Here is an 18,709-nt window from a genome sequence, read left to right as displayed (position 1 = left end):
GGGTTACAGATGGACAATGGGGTTACAGATGGACAATGAGGTTACAGATGGACAATGGGGTTACAGACGGACCATGAGATTACAGATGGACAATGGGGTTACAGATGGACCATGAGATTACAGATGGACAATGGGGTTACAGATGGACCATGAGATTACAGATGGACAATGGGGTTACAGATGGACCATGAGATAACAGATGGACAATGAGGTTACAGATGGACAATGGGGTTACAGACGGACCATGAGATTACAGATGGACAATGGGGATACAGATGGACCATGTGTGGGTCAATAAGGAGGTGTAGCAAATCCTTTTCGAAATGCTCCAACTCAATGCCCATGCCAATGTAGCATGTAAGGAGCATGTGAGGAGTCCTAATGACAAAGTAAGGAGTCCTAATGACAATGTAAAGAGTCCTTATGACAATGTAAGGAGTCCTAGTGACAATTCTCCACACAGGACATCGTTACAAGACCTAGACCCAAACTCGGAATAAAGACCGTATCGTGGACCAAAGTCCCCCTGAAGTGAAATGTCCCAGTAAGCTAGCCATAGGGGTTCCACTTCGAGGCGATTCCTCTTGTAAGTTACACGGCCATGGCCTGTTGTGGTGGCCGCAGATTCATATTTACTCGTTTTGTACAGACTGGTCTATTTACATTCAGTTCCACACTTTGCCCAAGTGCGTTCTTTGTTCTGAGTATGAGGTAATTCACAGTGTTTATATTTGATGCAGTCATACTCACAGACACCAGCCTTCATTCAGGTGCACAACACTGTACGACAAACTATGATCTTCCGGTGAACCCTACTTTACGACATCAACATGGCCGCCGGTACTTTACGACATCACTTTACCACACAAAGGTCGTTGTCAATGAACAATACTTAACGACATAAAGATATTTGTCGACGAACGACCCTTTACGACATATAGGTGGCCATTTGACGAGCGATATTTTACGACATCTCTCTACCACAAAAAGGTCATTGTCAACGAACAATACTTTTCGACATAAAGATAGCTGTCGACGAACGACCCTTTACGACGGTGTCCTCCCATTAGTTAGACGTCCCAATAGTTAGACAGCTTATAACAACACTTTAAACGGTTGAGTGCACACTAATCCTTATGCTTGTTACCTCAGGCTTTAAAATGGAATAGTCCAGATAAGATCTGACAAACAAAGCAAAGCAGCTTTAAACAGATAGTTTAATATTATACTTCACATTTAATGACACTTTACATTTAATAAATTTTATACAGTTTTTAACAACACTTTGTGACAGTTTTTGATAATGTAAACGTTACATTTAATAACTTTTACAGTTTTATCCCAAACGAGTGAGTGAGTGATATGGTTTTACGCCGCTTTTAGCAATATTCCAGCAATATCACGGCGGGGGACACCAGAAATTGGCTTCAGACAATGTACCCATGTCGGGATTCCGCCCTTATCCCAAACGAAGCGAGTGTCCACAAGCATCTAAATACTCAATAGCAGACTTGTCACCCTGCTGCAGCTGATCTTTGAGGCGTACCAGGCGGTTCTCTGTCTCTCTGTAGATTCTCTTGCGGCAGCGTGGTGCCGCACCAAAGTTCAATTGCATCACCTTAGTCCTTTCACTGAACTCGACTTTCTGGATGACTTCAATGAATCTGTAGATGTTAGGGTGAACATGTGGCAGTAGGTGGTTCAGTCGGCTGTGGAATCCTTCAAGGTTGTTGTTGGTTCTGGGTCCATCAGTTTCGAAATGGTTCCACATGCGCATTGAGAATCTGGCGTCATCATCCACCCAGGTTCTCACAATATAGTCGTTAAAGTCCACAGCTCTAGGCACATCTGGTGTCGACTCCATAGCTTGAACCCATGCATCCTGAACAAAGGGAATGGGCAGCAGAGCTAGCCCAGCTGCTCGTCGAATCCATAGGTCGACGGCCATAGGTTGTTGCTTGACGATCTGGCAAAAGGGCGAACACTAGAGGGAAGGTGTTTTGACCAACTCTGGCATGAATGATATATACTTGATCCCATAAACCTGGACATGCTGTGAAGGTACCATCCATGTAAAGGGTGTCAGCTTCCTGGAGGGCGAGTATCTGTTCTGCAGTGGAGAACGCCAAGATCTTGTCATCGTCGCCGTCGCTGAACAGTAGAAAGGGACGTCCATCTGTTGTCTCGGACCATTTGTCTTCAATGTCTACTGCTGACCGCGACCCGGGTAACGCTGGAATGGTCTTGCGACGATGCCTGACAAAGAGCAAAGAAACAGTTACACATATGTTACATGAAATATTGATAATGATTTCATTCACTTGAAATGGTTAACAGCGAAACAAGTTAGGTGGGACCTAAAAAAAAGGTTAATTCTAACCAAGTCAAAAATACGGGATGATATTTACCTGTAAAGCGCACTTTTCACGCTCTGAAATGATGGCATCGCTGGGATGCTGGCTTCATCTACTTGAGTGACTTGCTCCTCGTACAATGCCTGCATCTGTGTGGTTTCTTCTCGCGCTCTTTTACGAAGATTGCTGACAAAGGTCTCTCTGGTTTCATCTTCAGGTGGATGGTTATGTTCCGACTGATTGCGAAGAAAGTCACCGACAGTCGTACATTTCCCATTGCATGTCTTGACGACACATCTCCAATGTGTGCAGGTTTGCCTCTCACGGTTTCTGTTGTAAAGATATCCATCTGATATCAACTGCTTACTTCCACGCCGAGAGGTGATGTACTCTACTTTCCTTAAACCAGCCATCATCGATACTGATAATGATACGTACCCCAAGATCATTTTTATTTGTTTGATGAGTAGATAATCTCAACTCAACTCCTTCAACTGATCATACAGTAAGACAATTAAGCTACTCCATTGTTTACATAGTTAATCTCATGCCTATTGAACCTGTGCTGAGAGTAAGGTATTTTAGATTAATTAAAGGAAATTGTAACATATATACTCCCTAAACAGTGAGTCCCCTATCCCTACTCAGTACTTTAATCTAATAAGGACTGATCCATTACACCTGTAGGTATAATCCCTCTTTGCCTAGGTAAAATTGTCTAACAATTGGGACGTCTAACTAATGGGACGTCTAACAAGTGGCAATTTGACGAGCGATACTTTACGACATTAAACTTGACGGGTTAAAGGTGTGACGTTGAAGGTGTGATGCGACCTTAAAGGTGTTAATGGAATACAAATACGCCGATATTAGCTTTTAGTGAGGTATTTTAAAAATAAATAAATAGCACATCAACCCACAAGGCTCGTCCGTTCTTTGACCTAAAGCAATACATGCCATCAATCTCTGTGTCGCACACGTATTATTAAACCAAAATTGTGAAATACTCACGTGATTTCAAACAGATTACAGCAAGTATTGACAATAGATGCTGCTTTCGAGCACATGGTTCTATTTTAAGATTCATCTATACTTTGCCGATCACTGTTTTAGTTAGCGTAGGTTGTATCAGTTACAAGAGGTATATGATTCCATGGTTAGATAACGGTCGACGAAGGCTTAAAGAACCTAGACATAACTTCCCACACCTTGACGGGCCTCCTTCCACTAACGCTATTTACGACCCCATCCCATATCAATATTTATTGTGCTCAATGTGGTATAATTAGCAATAAAGCGACTGGGTTCACGGAAAGATCGAAGTTGGCGGAAAAAGCTTAAGTAGAGAACCTTGTAGTAGGTTTGTCCTACCTTTGATACGCAACTCTCGAGAAATCTCGCACAATGACTGCTCCCGTCAACGTCATGCGTGGCTTCACAATTTGGGAGGCTGGAATATAGTTACAAGGTTTCTGCCGTTCTTTTCGCTGAAAAGCTAACGGTGATGCATGTTTTAATTTTTATTGGATATTCAGAAACCTGAATTTACGGGCTTTAATGGAATGAGGTTGATATTTGTGCCTGATCTAGTGAAAGTGGTTTTTTTTCTTCTGACGGAATCTCTCTCAAGTTGTAAGACGTGATAAGTGGAGTACCTGGCGTCAGTGCCGCCATGATGGGGGTTCAATGATACTCAAGTGCGTTGTTATTCTTCCGTTTATGTAAAGAAGGGAATGCTTTTGTTATGGCGCACAGAACATTACTTTTCGAAAGGCACAATATATGTAGAAATAACACATCTCGAAATCGATTGTGTCAAATTGCCACACATTCACTTCAGAGAAGTGGCGTACGAGAATTAAATTATGTTAAGAGCGACATAAATTATGTTTTTTTTATATGAATTGAGAAAGTACGATACGAAACCTCATGCATACACTAATGGCAATTTGTATTGTTAAGCACATATATGTCTTTTACAAACATATTTGTATCATTACCGATAGAGCCAAAACGGTCACAAATTGAGTTACATTTTTACAGACACAAAATAATATCTACATACTGTACTGCGCAAAAGAAACGTCCCCTCTGTCGCGGTGTGGACGTTACATGGTTACAGTGTTATGGTGATCATAGAACGTTTGGTTTATTTTCGACCACGTCATCTGACGCCACCATGACCGTCACGCACAAGTCGCGATCGGCGGAGTGTGACTTTGAACAGTCATGTAGCTGAGCTGCTAGATATTTCGTTGACTGGAAATAAACATAGGAGCAAACTACAAATAAATAGAAACGACAAAACTCTTAAATTTCCATAATCAATCTGAGCTGAAATCACAGTCCGTTGTCCGATTCCGTCGATATCATGAGCATGTGTTTATAAATCACTATCAAATACTGATGATATATTACCAGGTGATCGCAAAAAAGTGGACGTTTCCAGTCCCACCGGTAACAGACCCGTGAAGATCCGGGGTATAATAGGTCTTCAGCAACCCATGCTTGCCGTAAAAGGCGACTATACTTATCGTAAAAGGCGACTAACGGTATCGGGTGGTCAGGCTCGCTGACTTGGTTGATGCATGTCATCGATCCCAATTGCGTGGATCAATGCTCATGATGTCAATCACTGGATTGTCTGGTCCAGACTCGATTATTTACAGACCGCCGTCGTATAGCTGGGATATTGCTGAGTACGGCGTAAAACAACCAACCAACCAACCAAACAACCACCGGTAACACCGTCACAAACACATGCAAAGGAAAGTCAATTTGTCAACGTCAACCAACAAGTTGATATAATAGAGCGTTCCTGCTGCATAGACATACACATACGTGCAGGCAATGTATGACAGGACATGCTCATATATACTGAACAAAACAAGTTAGGGATCATGACTATTTTTGGGATTTTTGTAAGTAAATTATTCCCAAATATATTCATGATCCCTAACTTGTGTGTTCAGTATATATCCGACTTCCGTTAAACCTACGTCACTGATACACTGACGCGTAGCAGACCACATGCGTGTACTGTCTTTATGGTTTCATAATGGATATCCTCAACAACGACTATCGACTTAGCAGAAATAGAATTATCAATTCGTAACCATTAATCCAAAGCGAGTTTATTACCTGATCGGTGTAGCCACGGAGTGGTTCGGTACTCCTGGCTTTGTGAATGGCGCTGATGGGAACACATTTACACAAATAACTGTTGATGACAACTAATCACAACTGAAACACTTCCACGTAGAGCTATGCTGTTTGCAAGCTAACAATTAATCTAATCCACAGCAAACAGTCATTGTGCAATGATTGATATTGTGATAAAAGCATTAACATGACTGTGTGGCCTACCTCCACGAGTACGCAAATTACAAGGTTATTAATAAGAGTGAATGAGTATGGTTTTACGCTTTTAGCAATATTCCAGCAATATCACGGCGGGGGACACCAGAAATGGGCTTCACACATTGTACCCATGTTGGGAATCGAACCCGGGTCTTCGGCGTGACGAGCGGACGCTTTAACCACTAGGCTACCCGACCGCCCCTGTTATTAATAAGAACATTAACCTGTAGAGAGAAGAGGGTGAAAATACAAGATGCCAAATTCTTGTCTTTGTGTTAATTTTTGTCTTAATTAATATATTAAAACCCAACAAATTATATAAAAATACATATACTGTCCTGCTCACACGAATCGGGTGTTAAAGAAAATCTCGCTTTAAATCGTGATAAAGATGGCGCAGCGCTAATACAGCAAGTAGGAATGTCTGTGCTGGGCTTCGTTGCAGCATGTGACACTGTTTCTGTTTAACGCTGGTCGCTACTGTGGCTCTGTTTCAACCGAGACTGCTCCCTTGACATTTGTGTAAAATCGTGTTTTATCTCGAATTTTGATAATTCATTCTGTTTCTTAGGCCACACTGTGTATGTAATAAAGGCTGACTTCTTTTCGAGTGTTTGTGTACTTAATAATGTATGTATAAATCTTTAACAATAAGAACGTGAATAAAGCGGCAAAACCCTTTTATTTCCATTTCCAATAAAAATCGGTGTGTTTATGAATCACTATGAAATAGTAACGATACCAGGTATTCGCGGAAAGGTGAGCGTACCCTGAAAAACCGGTGGCACTCATCACAAACACATGCAAAGGCAAGTCAATTGTTCACCTGAAAAAAACTTTGGAACATATGGTACAAGTCAAATTAGGGAATTGCATCTGACATCATTTTTGTCACTGATGCGTCAAATTTGGAAATGCCCTCTGCACGTGTACCATAAAACTTATTGAAAGCTTTACTGAGGCCTTGAATGTTGTTACCTTGATCAAACATCTTCTGAGCAAGCGTCGTATGACGCTCTTTGAAATCTTGGCAGAAAGAGCATGCTCGATTGTATTTCAAAAGTTGCGAAATGTAAACACCAAAGGCTGGAGCTGCTCGAATACTGCTCGACATGAAGGAAAAGTTGACTATTGGAAAGTTGAGGTCATCCCTCTTGTCAAACAGTCTTGTGGAGAGTGTTTTGTCAATCTGAGCTCTCTGTAGAGCCATAACACCCTCTCTCTCTCTCTCAGGGGCGGTCGGGTAGCCTAGTGGTTAAAGCGTTCGCTCGTCACGCCGATGACCCGGGTTCGATTCCCGACATGGGTACAATGTGTGAAGCCCATTTCTGGTGTCCCCCGCCGTGATATTGCTGGAATATTGCTAAAAGCAGCGTAAAACCTCACTCACTCACTCACTCTCTCTCTCAAGGCTCAGAAACGGAGACCATCTTAAATCGCGTTAAAAGGATGTGACTTCATATCTTATTTGGGCCCTTTAAATGTTAGTGCTCTGTCAGTTTGTGAGAAATACTAATAATTATGACGACTTAATCACACTCAGAATGAGTGAGTGAGTTGGGTAAATGCCGCTTTTAACAGTATTCCAGTTATATCAGGACGTGTCAGCTTAATGTGGGAAGAAAGCCCGAAGTGATGCAGGTCTCAGATGTTTACCACTTCGGTGAAACCCGCGAGCATGGGTATGGTGCTGACAAACTTAGAAACATAATCGGGGCGAACCGGGATTCGAACCCACAATCATAGGTTTATGACGAGCCCAAGGGACGCAACTCTGCACAGCGAATCGCGGCGCCTCACGCTACTGGGCCACCCGTGCCCCCTGGCCAGAATCATATAGAAAAATATACAACTTATTCCTAGTCTGAAACAAACCAGCCAACGGTCAAGCATAATCGTTGTTCACAATACATAAGTGGTCCCCCTACTGAAACTATCTGGATCAGCAAGAAAGTTGCAGCAACTGACGTTAATCCGCATCAATACGCCCATCATCATGCACCCTACCCGAGTCGGTTAGGACAGTCAGGTGAGTTTCCTCGACTGTCAATTAATCCAAAATAGACCTCACTCAGACCGATATGTTGGCATAGGCTCACGTTAGCATTATGGGAAATCGGCTTGTGAGACACAGGCAACGACTGTGATCGATTCCAATCACAGAGGGCCACGATGTTCTAATGAGGGGACTATCTGGGATCACACATGATCCGGCATGGTCTCGGATACGGCGTTCTTCTGATACCATCTTTGCCGGACAAATTCCTGACGATGTACGCTTTAAAGTTTAAACTCTAATGCATAGTGAATAGTGCTTGCCAGCGTCGATCGCGTCGTAATCTGTTTCTAGTGTTTGCTTGGCAATGCCAGAGCTATGTATAGAGCTGTGTGTAGCGCTGTGTCAGAGCTATGTCATACCAGTGTTCGGAGCTTTGTGTAAAGCTGTGTGTTGGTCGGAGCTGTGTCATCACAGTCTACTGTGCTTTGTGCGGCGCTATGTCATAATGTGTAGTGGGTGAGTGAGTATGGTTTTACGCCGCTTTTAGCAATATTCCAGCAATATCACGGCGGGGGGCACCAGAAATGGGCTTCACACATTGCACCCATGTCGGGAATCGAACCCGGGTCTTCGGCGTGACGAGCGAACGCTTTAACAACTAGGCTACCCGACAGCCCCCATAATGTGTAGACCTCAGTGTAGGGCTATATGTAGAACCGGTGCCTGAAACTCAGCAGCGTAAACCGAGAGCCTTAAGGGCCAGCGCATTTAAAAAAACTGTAGTCCCAGTGGAAAAAAAACCCTGTGGGCCCAAACATTTCAGCTGAAGCAGGGAGACATACCCTTGCAATATAAATTACAAAACACAACCAGTCACTCAGAGGCTTTTACTGCTATCATGTCAAGTTCCCAGAGACTCAGTGGTGATAAGTGAAGCCTACATTTGTCAGGAAAACATCTTTGCGACTACATGTCATATACCATTTGAAAGGTCTAATCCTACTGTTTATAAATATGAAAGTTATGTTTATCACATTACTTAAATAATGTTTATTAAATAGTTAAATAAACTGCAGACCGAAATTTCCTGATGAAATTTAAAACTATCAGCCTGAGGACAAATCTCAAGAAATCCTCGGGCCTACGGGCCGATGTCTGTTTCGAATATTGTCTATAGCTATGTGTAGAGCTATGTCAATGCTATGTGAAGAACTGTGTGTAGTTTAACCGTTGGTTCACTCCGCGGTATTCATGATCTCCCAAATGAATAACTTTAGTGTTTACGTTATTGGTTGGTACTTGAATACACACGCATCTTGCTCTGTTCAGTGCTGGGGGCGGTCGGGTAGCCTAGTGGTTAAAGCGTTCGCTCGTCACGACGTAGACCCGGGTTCGATTCCCGACATGGGTACAATGTGTGAAACCCATTTCTGGTGTCCCCCGCCGTGATATTGCTGGAATATTGCTAAAAGCGGCGTAAAACAACACTCACTGACTCACTCACTGTTTAGTGCGGCTTCGGATGTTCGCAATCATGACACCTTCTATTTCCCATAACATCAAAATAAATATCTGTCTAATTAAAGCTTTATGAATATTAAATATTACATATACCTAATATGTAATACAAGTTGACAAATCTTGACAGTTTATACACTTGACATTTCCCGAAGTTACTATGACTAAAGGATAACAGACACCAGATGACAGATTTAACAGCCATCTTGTCCCTTTTGTGGAAGGAATTCACACATAGACGACACAATCTGCTCTCGCCTGGACGAGCAAATGGAGTAACCATTGCTGTGACAACAGTTACTATACTCAATCCATTGCTGGTACCAGTACATGGAGCGAAGATATGTCTACTTTTGATAACAATAATGAAGTTTCTTAATCGGTCGAGGATAAAATACTTGGGAAAAACTCAAGAACAAAATTAGTGCATGTATTGGATACTCTGGAAACGCAATTTGCGTGAGTGAGTGAGTGAGTGAGTGAGTGAGTGAGTGAGTGAGTGAGTGAGTGACTCTAACAATTGGCTTCACACACTGTACCCATGTGGAAATCGAATCCGTGTTTTCGGCTTGATGATCAAATGCTTTACTCATTACTAAAAAAGAAACATGTTAATATATATATTCGAGCCATAACTACTTTACACAGTTAAAAGCGTCATGCCAATCAGACAGTATTCATTATCCCATAAATATTAATAATGCCAGATATTAAAATACTTCTGTAGTACTGTTTCTTAACCTATTCTGTTACGGACTATCCATCAACTGAAGAATACAAATCAGATCTTAAGGAAATAGAAGTCGCGCGTGTTGCTTGTTAGGATTAGAGTCCAAATTTATAATATAATAATTTATCACAACGTACACATATAGGCCACAAGGGTACCCTCATAAGTAACGTCCTGAAAAAACTACATTACTTTTCCCTACATCATGTACAAGCAGCCTCTGGACCAGCCTTGTTATGCCACACGAGCAATACATCCTTCAGTGGAGATGTAAGGAGATGTGACCGTATTGTGTACTTTGTACTAAACCAAAGTTAAATACAACGCGTTCAGTGCTAAAGTCAATAGTGTAAGTCAATATTCCGAAACTTTGCCAACCATGTTATACAGTTACTTACAATCTACAATCACTAAAACCATTGATTTCCACCTAGTTTGTTTATCCAACTTTCTGAATCAGGAAATCGATACAGATTGAAGCAAAAACATGTCAAAATTCAACATGAAAAGTATTCGATTTTGTTCATTGTGTAAAGGTCCCTCAGTTGATAAAATCTACTGGTGTTGAGTAGAAACTAGTGATGGACAACGGACTCAGCGTTCAGCAAGCTTTCAAAGCCACAAGAGCGGAAACGAGCTAAAGAATGTTGGTTCAAGTGTCCACATCGGTAGAAATACTTCTGGGAGTAGAGTCGAGATCTCTGGCAATCTTTGTATTCCGACTTGCCTTTCTCCCTGTTTTGCTATTGTAGTTAACGATTGACTTAAACAAGGCTTTATTCGCCTGCCTGTTATAGTCGGGGCAGCTGAAAGACCAACTCGGGGTTAACCAGGAGTACTCCCAAGCATTGATGAAGAGGGGGAATAATTTCCTGTCTGCTTTAAGCCATTAAGATTTCGCCAATCTTCATCGATGTCGCCTCCGTATGTCCGGAGAAAAGCCGGTGCGGCTTTTTGGCCCTCCCTATCGTCAAAACGAGGCTGTAGAACCAACCTTGATCGTTGTCTAAACGGTGCTTTGGTGTCTTCAAGTAGGCGATGACGTCATGGGCATGGTGTTTGAATGGCTCTTCCTGTCTAGGAAGTCGTTGTATTCTTGGGTTGACATCAGATGTTAACCCTGTTCTGTTCTTCAGACACGACAAACTGCATAATTCATCCAGAAGGGATTATTTTTCTATTATTGACATTTTGACAAGACGACCATGCGAGCTTCTGTAAAACCGATGAGGCATTTCTGCATGGGAGTGATACATATTCGTCTTCAGCGAGGCAAGATCGAACTTCACTTAGCTATGCGCCCTTATTCAAATACTTCCAGAGAAAAGAAACATTGCACCCGTAAGGTTAATAACTGTACATATATTTTCATCTATTAAGAATTACATTTCAACAAAATCATCATACAGACGTATCTTTATCAATAGGGCGGACAAAGAAGGTTTGTAATGTATCAACAAAAACACGAAGAAACAACTCCCCAAAACAATAAAAAAACACATCACTTTAAACGTTGCCATTTATTTTAAGCCTGTTAATCAGTGTATCCATATGGAACTACGACTTGCAAAATAAAATTGTTTCTGAAGTTCGCTTTAAGGTGTTTACTATATCTTCATGGAACTGTGCTATGTGACTGTGACCCGTTAAAATATGTACTTATTATTGCCACATAACCCTGAGGGAAGCCATGACTGCATCTAGCGGGTAGACATGCACTGAGTGAGTGGGTGGTGGAGTGAGTGAGTGAGTGAGTGAGTGAGTGAGTGAGTGAGTGAGTGAGCGAGCTAGTGAGTGAGTGAGTGAGTGAATGTAACAATGGGCTTCACACATAGTACCCATGTGGAAATCGAATCCGTGTTTTCGGCTTGATGATCAAAATGCTTTACTCATTTGTCAGCTAAATAAAAACATGTTAATATATTGTCATTCGAGTGACATCTACTTTACACAGTTAAAAGCCTCATGCCGGTTGGTTATCCAGTATACATTATCCCATGGGTCTGGGTGGGTGGGTGGGTGGGTGTGTACCTGGGTTGGTTTGAGTGAGTGAGTGAGTGAGTGAGTGAGTGAGTGACAAATCTTGACAGTTTATACACTTCTGACATTTACCGAGGTCACTATGACTAAAGGATAACAGACACCAGATGACAGATTAAACAGCCAGCTTGTCTCTTTTGTGGAAGGAATTCTCACATAGACGACACAATCTGCCCTCGCCTGGACGAGCAACTGGAGTGACCATTGCTGTAACAACAGTTACTACACCCAATCCATTGTTTGTAGCAGTACGTGGAGCGAAGATATGTCTACTTTTGATCACAATAATGTAATTTCTTAATCGGTCGAGGATAAAGTACTTGGAAAAACTCAAGAACAAAATTAGTGCATGTATTGGATGCACTGGGAATGCAATTTGAGTGAGTGTACCCATACATGCGCACGTAGACAGCGCGCACATGTACATCCACGAACAAGGCAAATGCCGACTTTAACCTTTAATCTCAACATACATGGTCACATTCACCAGGATTTGGGTGTCATATAAGTGAAGATGCTAGTCCTAAAGGCTCATGTGTGTGTCGCAAGCCGATCAGCGCCCCCTCGCGAGAGACTGACGACACACACCAGGTGCGTTAAGCCCAATTACCCACATACTTAATCCGCCGACATGGTTCATTGTCGTTTCTGAAACGTAATGTTATTCAACGTGGCGACACCAGACACCTTCCGCTTGACAGGGATATTCTAACTCGCCTTGTAAACGCCAGGTGGCACTACGAGCATGGTTGACAAAGGTTTCTTCGTTTTGTACGTGATTGTAAATACAGCATAATTGATGCAATGAGGTACCTTACTGGTTGAAATGTTGCCTTGTCATGCTGAATAATTAGGTTCGTGTCCAGCACGGGTTTAGCCTTCTAATTCTTTACTCGTCGGCTTATTGCGGCCGAAACCAATATTCACTCACCCTACTTTGATACTGATCCGATGTATTGATGAATGACCTTCACGATTTCTGAAACAATTTAAAAAAATATTAATAGGAGGAACACCGTCCCTTGGATTGGCTAGTCAATTTAATTTATACGGGTATGATATTGCGATAGTTTGCATCCCAAATCAATGCTTGCCTGTTTTCATATGCATCTGTTGTATTGTATATACCCAATTCTCTGAACAGGAGATCAAATATGAAGTTAAGGAATGTTTACAAAAAGTACATGTAATTAAATTTCATTTTTCATGAGATTGATATATGCAAGTAGATGCCCAATGCGTACAATAATATTAATGTACACGAGCGACATCACAACCAGGCGGTCAGCTGTACATGACTGGACTTCTCTGGACATGGCGTTACAGTCTAGACAAGGAAGTAACTGATTGGAGAATGTTCCGGAAGACTTCAAAGAACTACCAGCTTATTGATTTGTGGCATGTATGCAAACATATGTCTGAACCTTTAAACGTGTTTCATGTAGAGTGTTATATACTAATGCCAAATCCAGTATGAGACTTAATGCAAGACAAGAATAAGAACCTAGGCGGATGAATATGAGGGAGGGCTGAATATGAGGTAATGCAGATGGATATGACGGAAGGCAGATGAATATGAGGGAAGGCAGATGAATATGAGGGAAGGTAGATGAATATGAGGTATTGCAGATGAATATGAGGGAGGGCAAATGAATATGCCGGAAAGCAAATGAATGTGACGGAAGGCAGAAGAATATGAGGGAAGGCAGATGAATATGAGGGAAGGCAGATGAATATAAGGGAAGGTAGATGAATATGAGGTAATGCAGGTGAATATGAGGGAGGGCAAATGAATATGACGGAAAGCAAATGAATGTGACGGAAGGCAGAAGAATATGAGGGAAGGCAGATGAATATGAGGGAAGGCAGATGAATATAAGGGAAGGTAGATGAATATGAGGTAATGCAGATGAATATGAGGGAGGGCAAATGAATATGCCGGAAAGCAAATGAATGTGACGGAAGGCAGAAGAATATGAGGGAAGGCAGATGAATATGAGGGAAGGCAGATGAATATGAGGTAATGCAGATGAATATGAGGGAGGGCAAATGAATATGCCGGAAAGCAAATGAATGTGACGGAAGGCAGAAGAATATGAGGGAAGGCAGATGAATATGAGGGAAGGCAGATGAATATAAGGGAAGGTAGATGAATATGAGGTAATGCAGATGAATATGAGGGAGGGCAAATGAATACGACGGAAAGCAAATGAATGTGACGGAAGGCAGAAGAATATGAGGGAAGGCAGATGAATATGAGGGAAGGCAGATGAATATAAGGGAAGGTAGATGAATATGAGGTAATGCAGATGAATATGAGGGAGGGCAAATGAATATGCCGGAAAGCAAATGAATGTGACGGAAGGCAGAAGAATATGAGGGAAGGCAGATGAATATGAGGGAAGGCAGATGAATATGAGGTAATGCAGATGAATATGAGGGAGGGCAAATGAATATGCCGGAAAGCAAATGAATGTGACGGAAGGCAGAAGAATATGAGGGAAGGCAGATGAATATGAGGGAAGGCAGATGAATATAAGGGAAGGTAGATGAATATGAGGTAATGCAGATGAATATGAGGGAGGGCAAATGAATATGACGGAAAGCAAATGAATGTGACGGAAGGCAGAAGAATATGAGGGAAGGCAGATGAATATGGGGGAAGGCAGATGAATATGAGGGAAGGCAGATGGATATGACGGAAGGCAGATGAATATGACGGAAGGCAGATGAATATGAGGGGGGCAAATGAATATGAGGGGGGCAGATGAATATGAGGGAAGGCAGATGAATATGAGGGAAGGCAGATGAATATGAGGGAAGGCAGATGAATATGAGTTAATGAGAGATGATAATAAAGGCCAAAGCGTTATTTGAAGAATAAAGGACTAACGTGAGATTTCAAAGTAACGGTATTACTCACCCAATGCATTAAAGACGCTAAGATCATCGAGGAGACATGGTGTCTTGTGACGTCATACATGAAAGGGAAATAACCTCAGTTGCAATTACTGACGAGGTCAGACTGCTGATTGTGAAGATGTTGGTGGTTGTTTAAGTTGCCTAATGGTCTTGTTCACTGGATCTAAGGCACGCTTTGTTACAAATATTTTTTTTACATTCATTTCGAATGATATTGATGGAACGTAATTCCATGAAAGTATTAGCGGGGCATAGTAACCCTGTCTGAATCTATCATTTACTACCCAAGGTAGGAGTTCGCAGCACAAGTCGTCTTATTTTTTAAGAATGTGTTTTCTATAAAAAGAATACATTGAAGTGATTGCCTAAAGTCGTTAAGGTCAATTAAGTGGCATAATTGTAACTTCCACGATCTTCACGCACATTATAAAAATTAACATACATAAATACAACATTGCTTTGAAAGTACACCAAGCGCGAAAGGTCAAAATTGATTAAAATAACATTCCAGTTGAAATGATTTTAGCTCTTTTTGGAAGTTTTGCCAAACCAGTGATGTCTTCAACTTCAGTAGAGTACCTTCGACGCTATCTGAAAGCACAAAAAATACCGGTTATAAAAGTAATTAATTTGATACTGTTATGTTCCCAAATAGACATCCTATCATAGACAATGACTTTAATTTGCCAATCAAACATGTCATTGACGCAGCGGATGTGTAATTCTAGATTTAAAAGAGAAAATACTAGTTAAGTTCTTGGAATCGATAGCGCAAGCATCGGGGTCTCGCCTCGTGTGCGAGAACATAGGGTCTTTCATCCTTTCCGTTCCTGACGCTTTATTTCACATGCCGTTTGGCACATCTAATGATTCCTAGATTGAAGGGCCAATATAATTGCAAATAGCTCGTGCTTCCTCTGGCCAAGACCAACTTTTATTCCGTGCCGTCATTTAGATTCAACTCTTGCCGATGGGCGGGTGATCGTTGACTCTCGGATTTGTTCCTATACGATAGCTTTGAATGAGCGAATCAAAAATCTACATGTATGAATATGGCTTGTTTAAAAAGAGGAATTGTGTAATGCCGTCGCGACAAAAACGAACCAAGATTGTGATTTCAGTGCCTAATGTAAATGTGCTTGAGAATTCAAATGAAATGCGGTTTTTGATAGCTAAAAGCGATAAAAACACAAAACAGAAGACGGTGCATTGAAAGGGTTTGTAGTTTTAATGCTTTGTGACGTTGCTAAGCAACAAGAAGTTACAGCTGCACAGAATTAACGCGTGTGCTTGTTTGTCTCACACACATTGTCTCACTCAATGCCAGGAAAACACAATATATACCGTATTGATTAGAAATAGTCTTTGATCATTTGTTGTTTATCACAGTCGGATACCACGTCATCCTCATCCCTAGCTACATCCCCAAGCATGTCATCAATTATTAAGCTATTCTGCTATAAGTTTCTTAAATAGAAATGAAAATTAAGTAAATAAATAAATAAAATAATGAAAAACTCCTAACATTACTCCCCACCTTTTAAATAGTTATATGTGCATTTTTCTTACTTGCGTCGATCCCAATGTAATAATTATTTTATTCGATATAATACTATTCAGATGCAATTTGTTGTGTTTGTTGTTTACGTCACGTCCTGTCAATAGGTCTTTCTGAATTGGGTCGATTATAACCATGAGGAAAAATCACTACCGAAGGTCCGGTGACTTCCTTATCGTCAGATGCTTAGCGGCCGTGAGTTGGTGGGACATATGCATTGTTCTATGTTTAGTACACGCGGAAGAGTCAACATAAGGTTTCACATAAAAGAAGTGTTTGCACAAGTGGCATTAATCGATTTGGTTCAACTAAACACGGCAATACTAGTAAGCGTGTAAAAGACTCCGTTTTTGAAACAGACACTTGGCTGTCCACAGTGACTAGATTTTACGATAACCGAAAAGTGACGGCACGAGCCGTAGTCCACATCAGAAGTGTTCTGCACTCTCGCACTCCGCACCAAATGGAATCGACTGTTCTGATTGGCTGTAATTATCGACACATTTGAGGAGCGGTGATATTAGAATCCCCAACGTTGTTACATCACATTTATCAGAATGAAGTCAAGCAATAGGGAAGCATGCTAGTAATTTGTAATTCACATGGCTCGTGGAATTGATTGACAGTGCTCGGCTGTAGGACTACAGTTGATTCTGAGAGGTGAGTGATATAGACATCTTGACACTAGAAATTGACATGAGATGGATACTGCTTTTAAGTGTTTATATACAGGTCTCCAGTGAACGGTATTGGCAGTGTTACCGGGAACAACAGTTCGTGATTCCTAATCTATTAAAAAAAGCAAACTAGTTAACTGTCGGAATACCAGACGTTTGTTCATCAGCACCAACAAATAGTAACAGATGATCAGCTGATTTAATCAATTTAGATCGGGCAATAGAACTCTGTCTGTAACAGACCTTCATTGCACGTTTGCCTCCGCGCGGCGAAGTGCATTTCATCACGGTAGTATTGGAAAGTACATTACCCGAGTATATCCTGAGTAAGGGCCCCACGTTGGACATCATCAGCCAGGATATTGCATTAGTATGTTAAAACAGTATCAGTGGGATAGATTCTAGAATGAAATTGTGCAGTTCGTCACTACTCGTCTCAACGGAGAGTTTACCCCATTGGAATGGCGATTAATGTATGTGTTCTGTATAATGGTTCCGTCTGTGTTTATGAACCCTGGTTGGAGTCCGATATCCGCGCGCGTGAGTGTGTGTACCAAGACGAGCAATGTCCACCGTCAGTTGTGATTGCAAAGGTTTGTATTATCATTAGTGGCAGTCCCGATCTGATCAGTTTGACCTCCTGTCTCAATGGGCCCGGTTTACATTATAACAGTGAACCCCGTTTATCCGAACAATAACATTCCCACTGACATTCCCCGGATAACAGATATACGGATAATCGAATAAGTGTATAAAGTAACGTCCTTTTGTTTGAGGCACATGCATATTGGTAGACCTTCACATTTATCCCGGTATTCGGATTAACGAGGTTTCGGTTTAAGAAGGTCTCACTCGTCAAATTGGCGGAAGCGTTCATGTCCAACTATATTTTTTTGTCTTTCCGTTTTATTTAATGTACATTGAAATGACTGTGCTGTTGATGTATTAAGCTCGTGTTTCGATCACGCGAAGCCAGCGGGTGTGTTTTAGTTTATTTGTTGTCAGCTCCGTATACTGTCATACCTGAGTTGAAAGAGAGGTGATTGTGGACGAGGTGTAACGTTCGCTGTAAAATGAATGTAGGCTTGCATTTGGTGTTCTTCGCCTGACCCCAATCATTATCGCTAAGTGTAGCAAATCATTTTCAGTTAATTTTCGAGATTGGAATCCCCTTAATGGCTATACAGTGGATTGATTGTGGCGTGTCTCGTCATCTTTCATTGCACATCCATCACATCGGTGAGGTAGACGTATCCCCTGCTGCTGAATCCGGGTTGATGTTTATATAGCAAGCGCTGACATTCATCATAAGCATGATTCCACTAGAATATAAAATGGTTACACACCTAAGACCAAGGGTAGAATGACGGTTGCCTGGGGTAACTAGGTTGTGTTCCATAGGGCAGGACATGCTTATCCTTTTCGCGAACACCTGGTGTCATCACTGATTTTCTGTGGTTTATGGGGGGGGGGGGGGGTGTAAAAAAGGGTCACGACTAACATTGGGTATATAAATCATCTCTGCATGTTTTAGCACATACTGAAGGCACA

General features: G+C 41.6%; 2 protein-coding genes across 3 annotated transcripts in view; one reads left to right on the top strand and one right to left on the bottom strand.

The window, feature by feature from the left end:
* LOC124125101 (synaptic vesicular amine transporter-like) overlaps window positions 1-18,709 on the top strand; it is a 94,571-nt gene that overhangs the window by 38,032 nt on the left and 37,830 nt on the right. Inside the window, exon 1 of one of the 2 annotated variants that reach the window (XM_046488430.2) lies at window positions 16,680-17,141. The exons of the other annotated variant lie outside the window; for it this stretch is intronic. The gene's annotated coding sequence lies outside the window, so the exon portion shown is untranslated. Of the gene's footprint in view, window positions 1-16,679; window positions 17,142-18,709 lie in introns of those variants that run through there. 2 annotated transcript variants of the gene reach the window in all.
* On the bottom strand, window positions 1,485-2,544 carry LOC124140175. Its single transcript, XM_048393570.1, has 2 exons — window positions 2,409-2,544; window positions 1,485-2,256 (listed from the first exon to the last, which is right to left on the bottom strand). The coding sequence occupies exons 1-2, from the start codon at window positions 2,501-2,503 to the stop codon at window positions 1,839-1,841; spliced, it is 513 nt and encodes a 170-aa protein (XP_048249527.1). The 5' UTR covers window positions 2,504-2,544; the 3' UTR covers window positions 1,485-1,838.

The sequence above is a fragment of the Haliotis rufescens genome, unplaced genomic scaffold, assembly GCF_023055435.1.
Source record: "Haliotis rufescens isolate VD_foot unplaced genomic scaffold, xgHalRufe1.0.p SCAF_12, whole genome shotgun sequence".
Lineage (NCBI taxonomy): Eukaryota > Metazoa > Mollusca > Gastropoda > Lepetellida > Haliotidae > Haliotis > Haliotis rufescens.
Note: the sequence above shows the minus strand (reverse complement) of the source record. Positions and strands in the feature narration are given on the sequence as shown.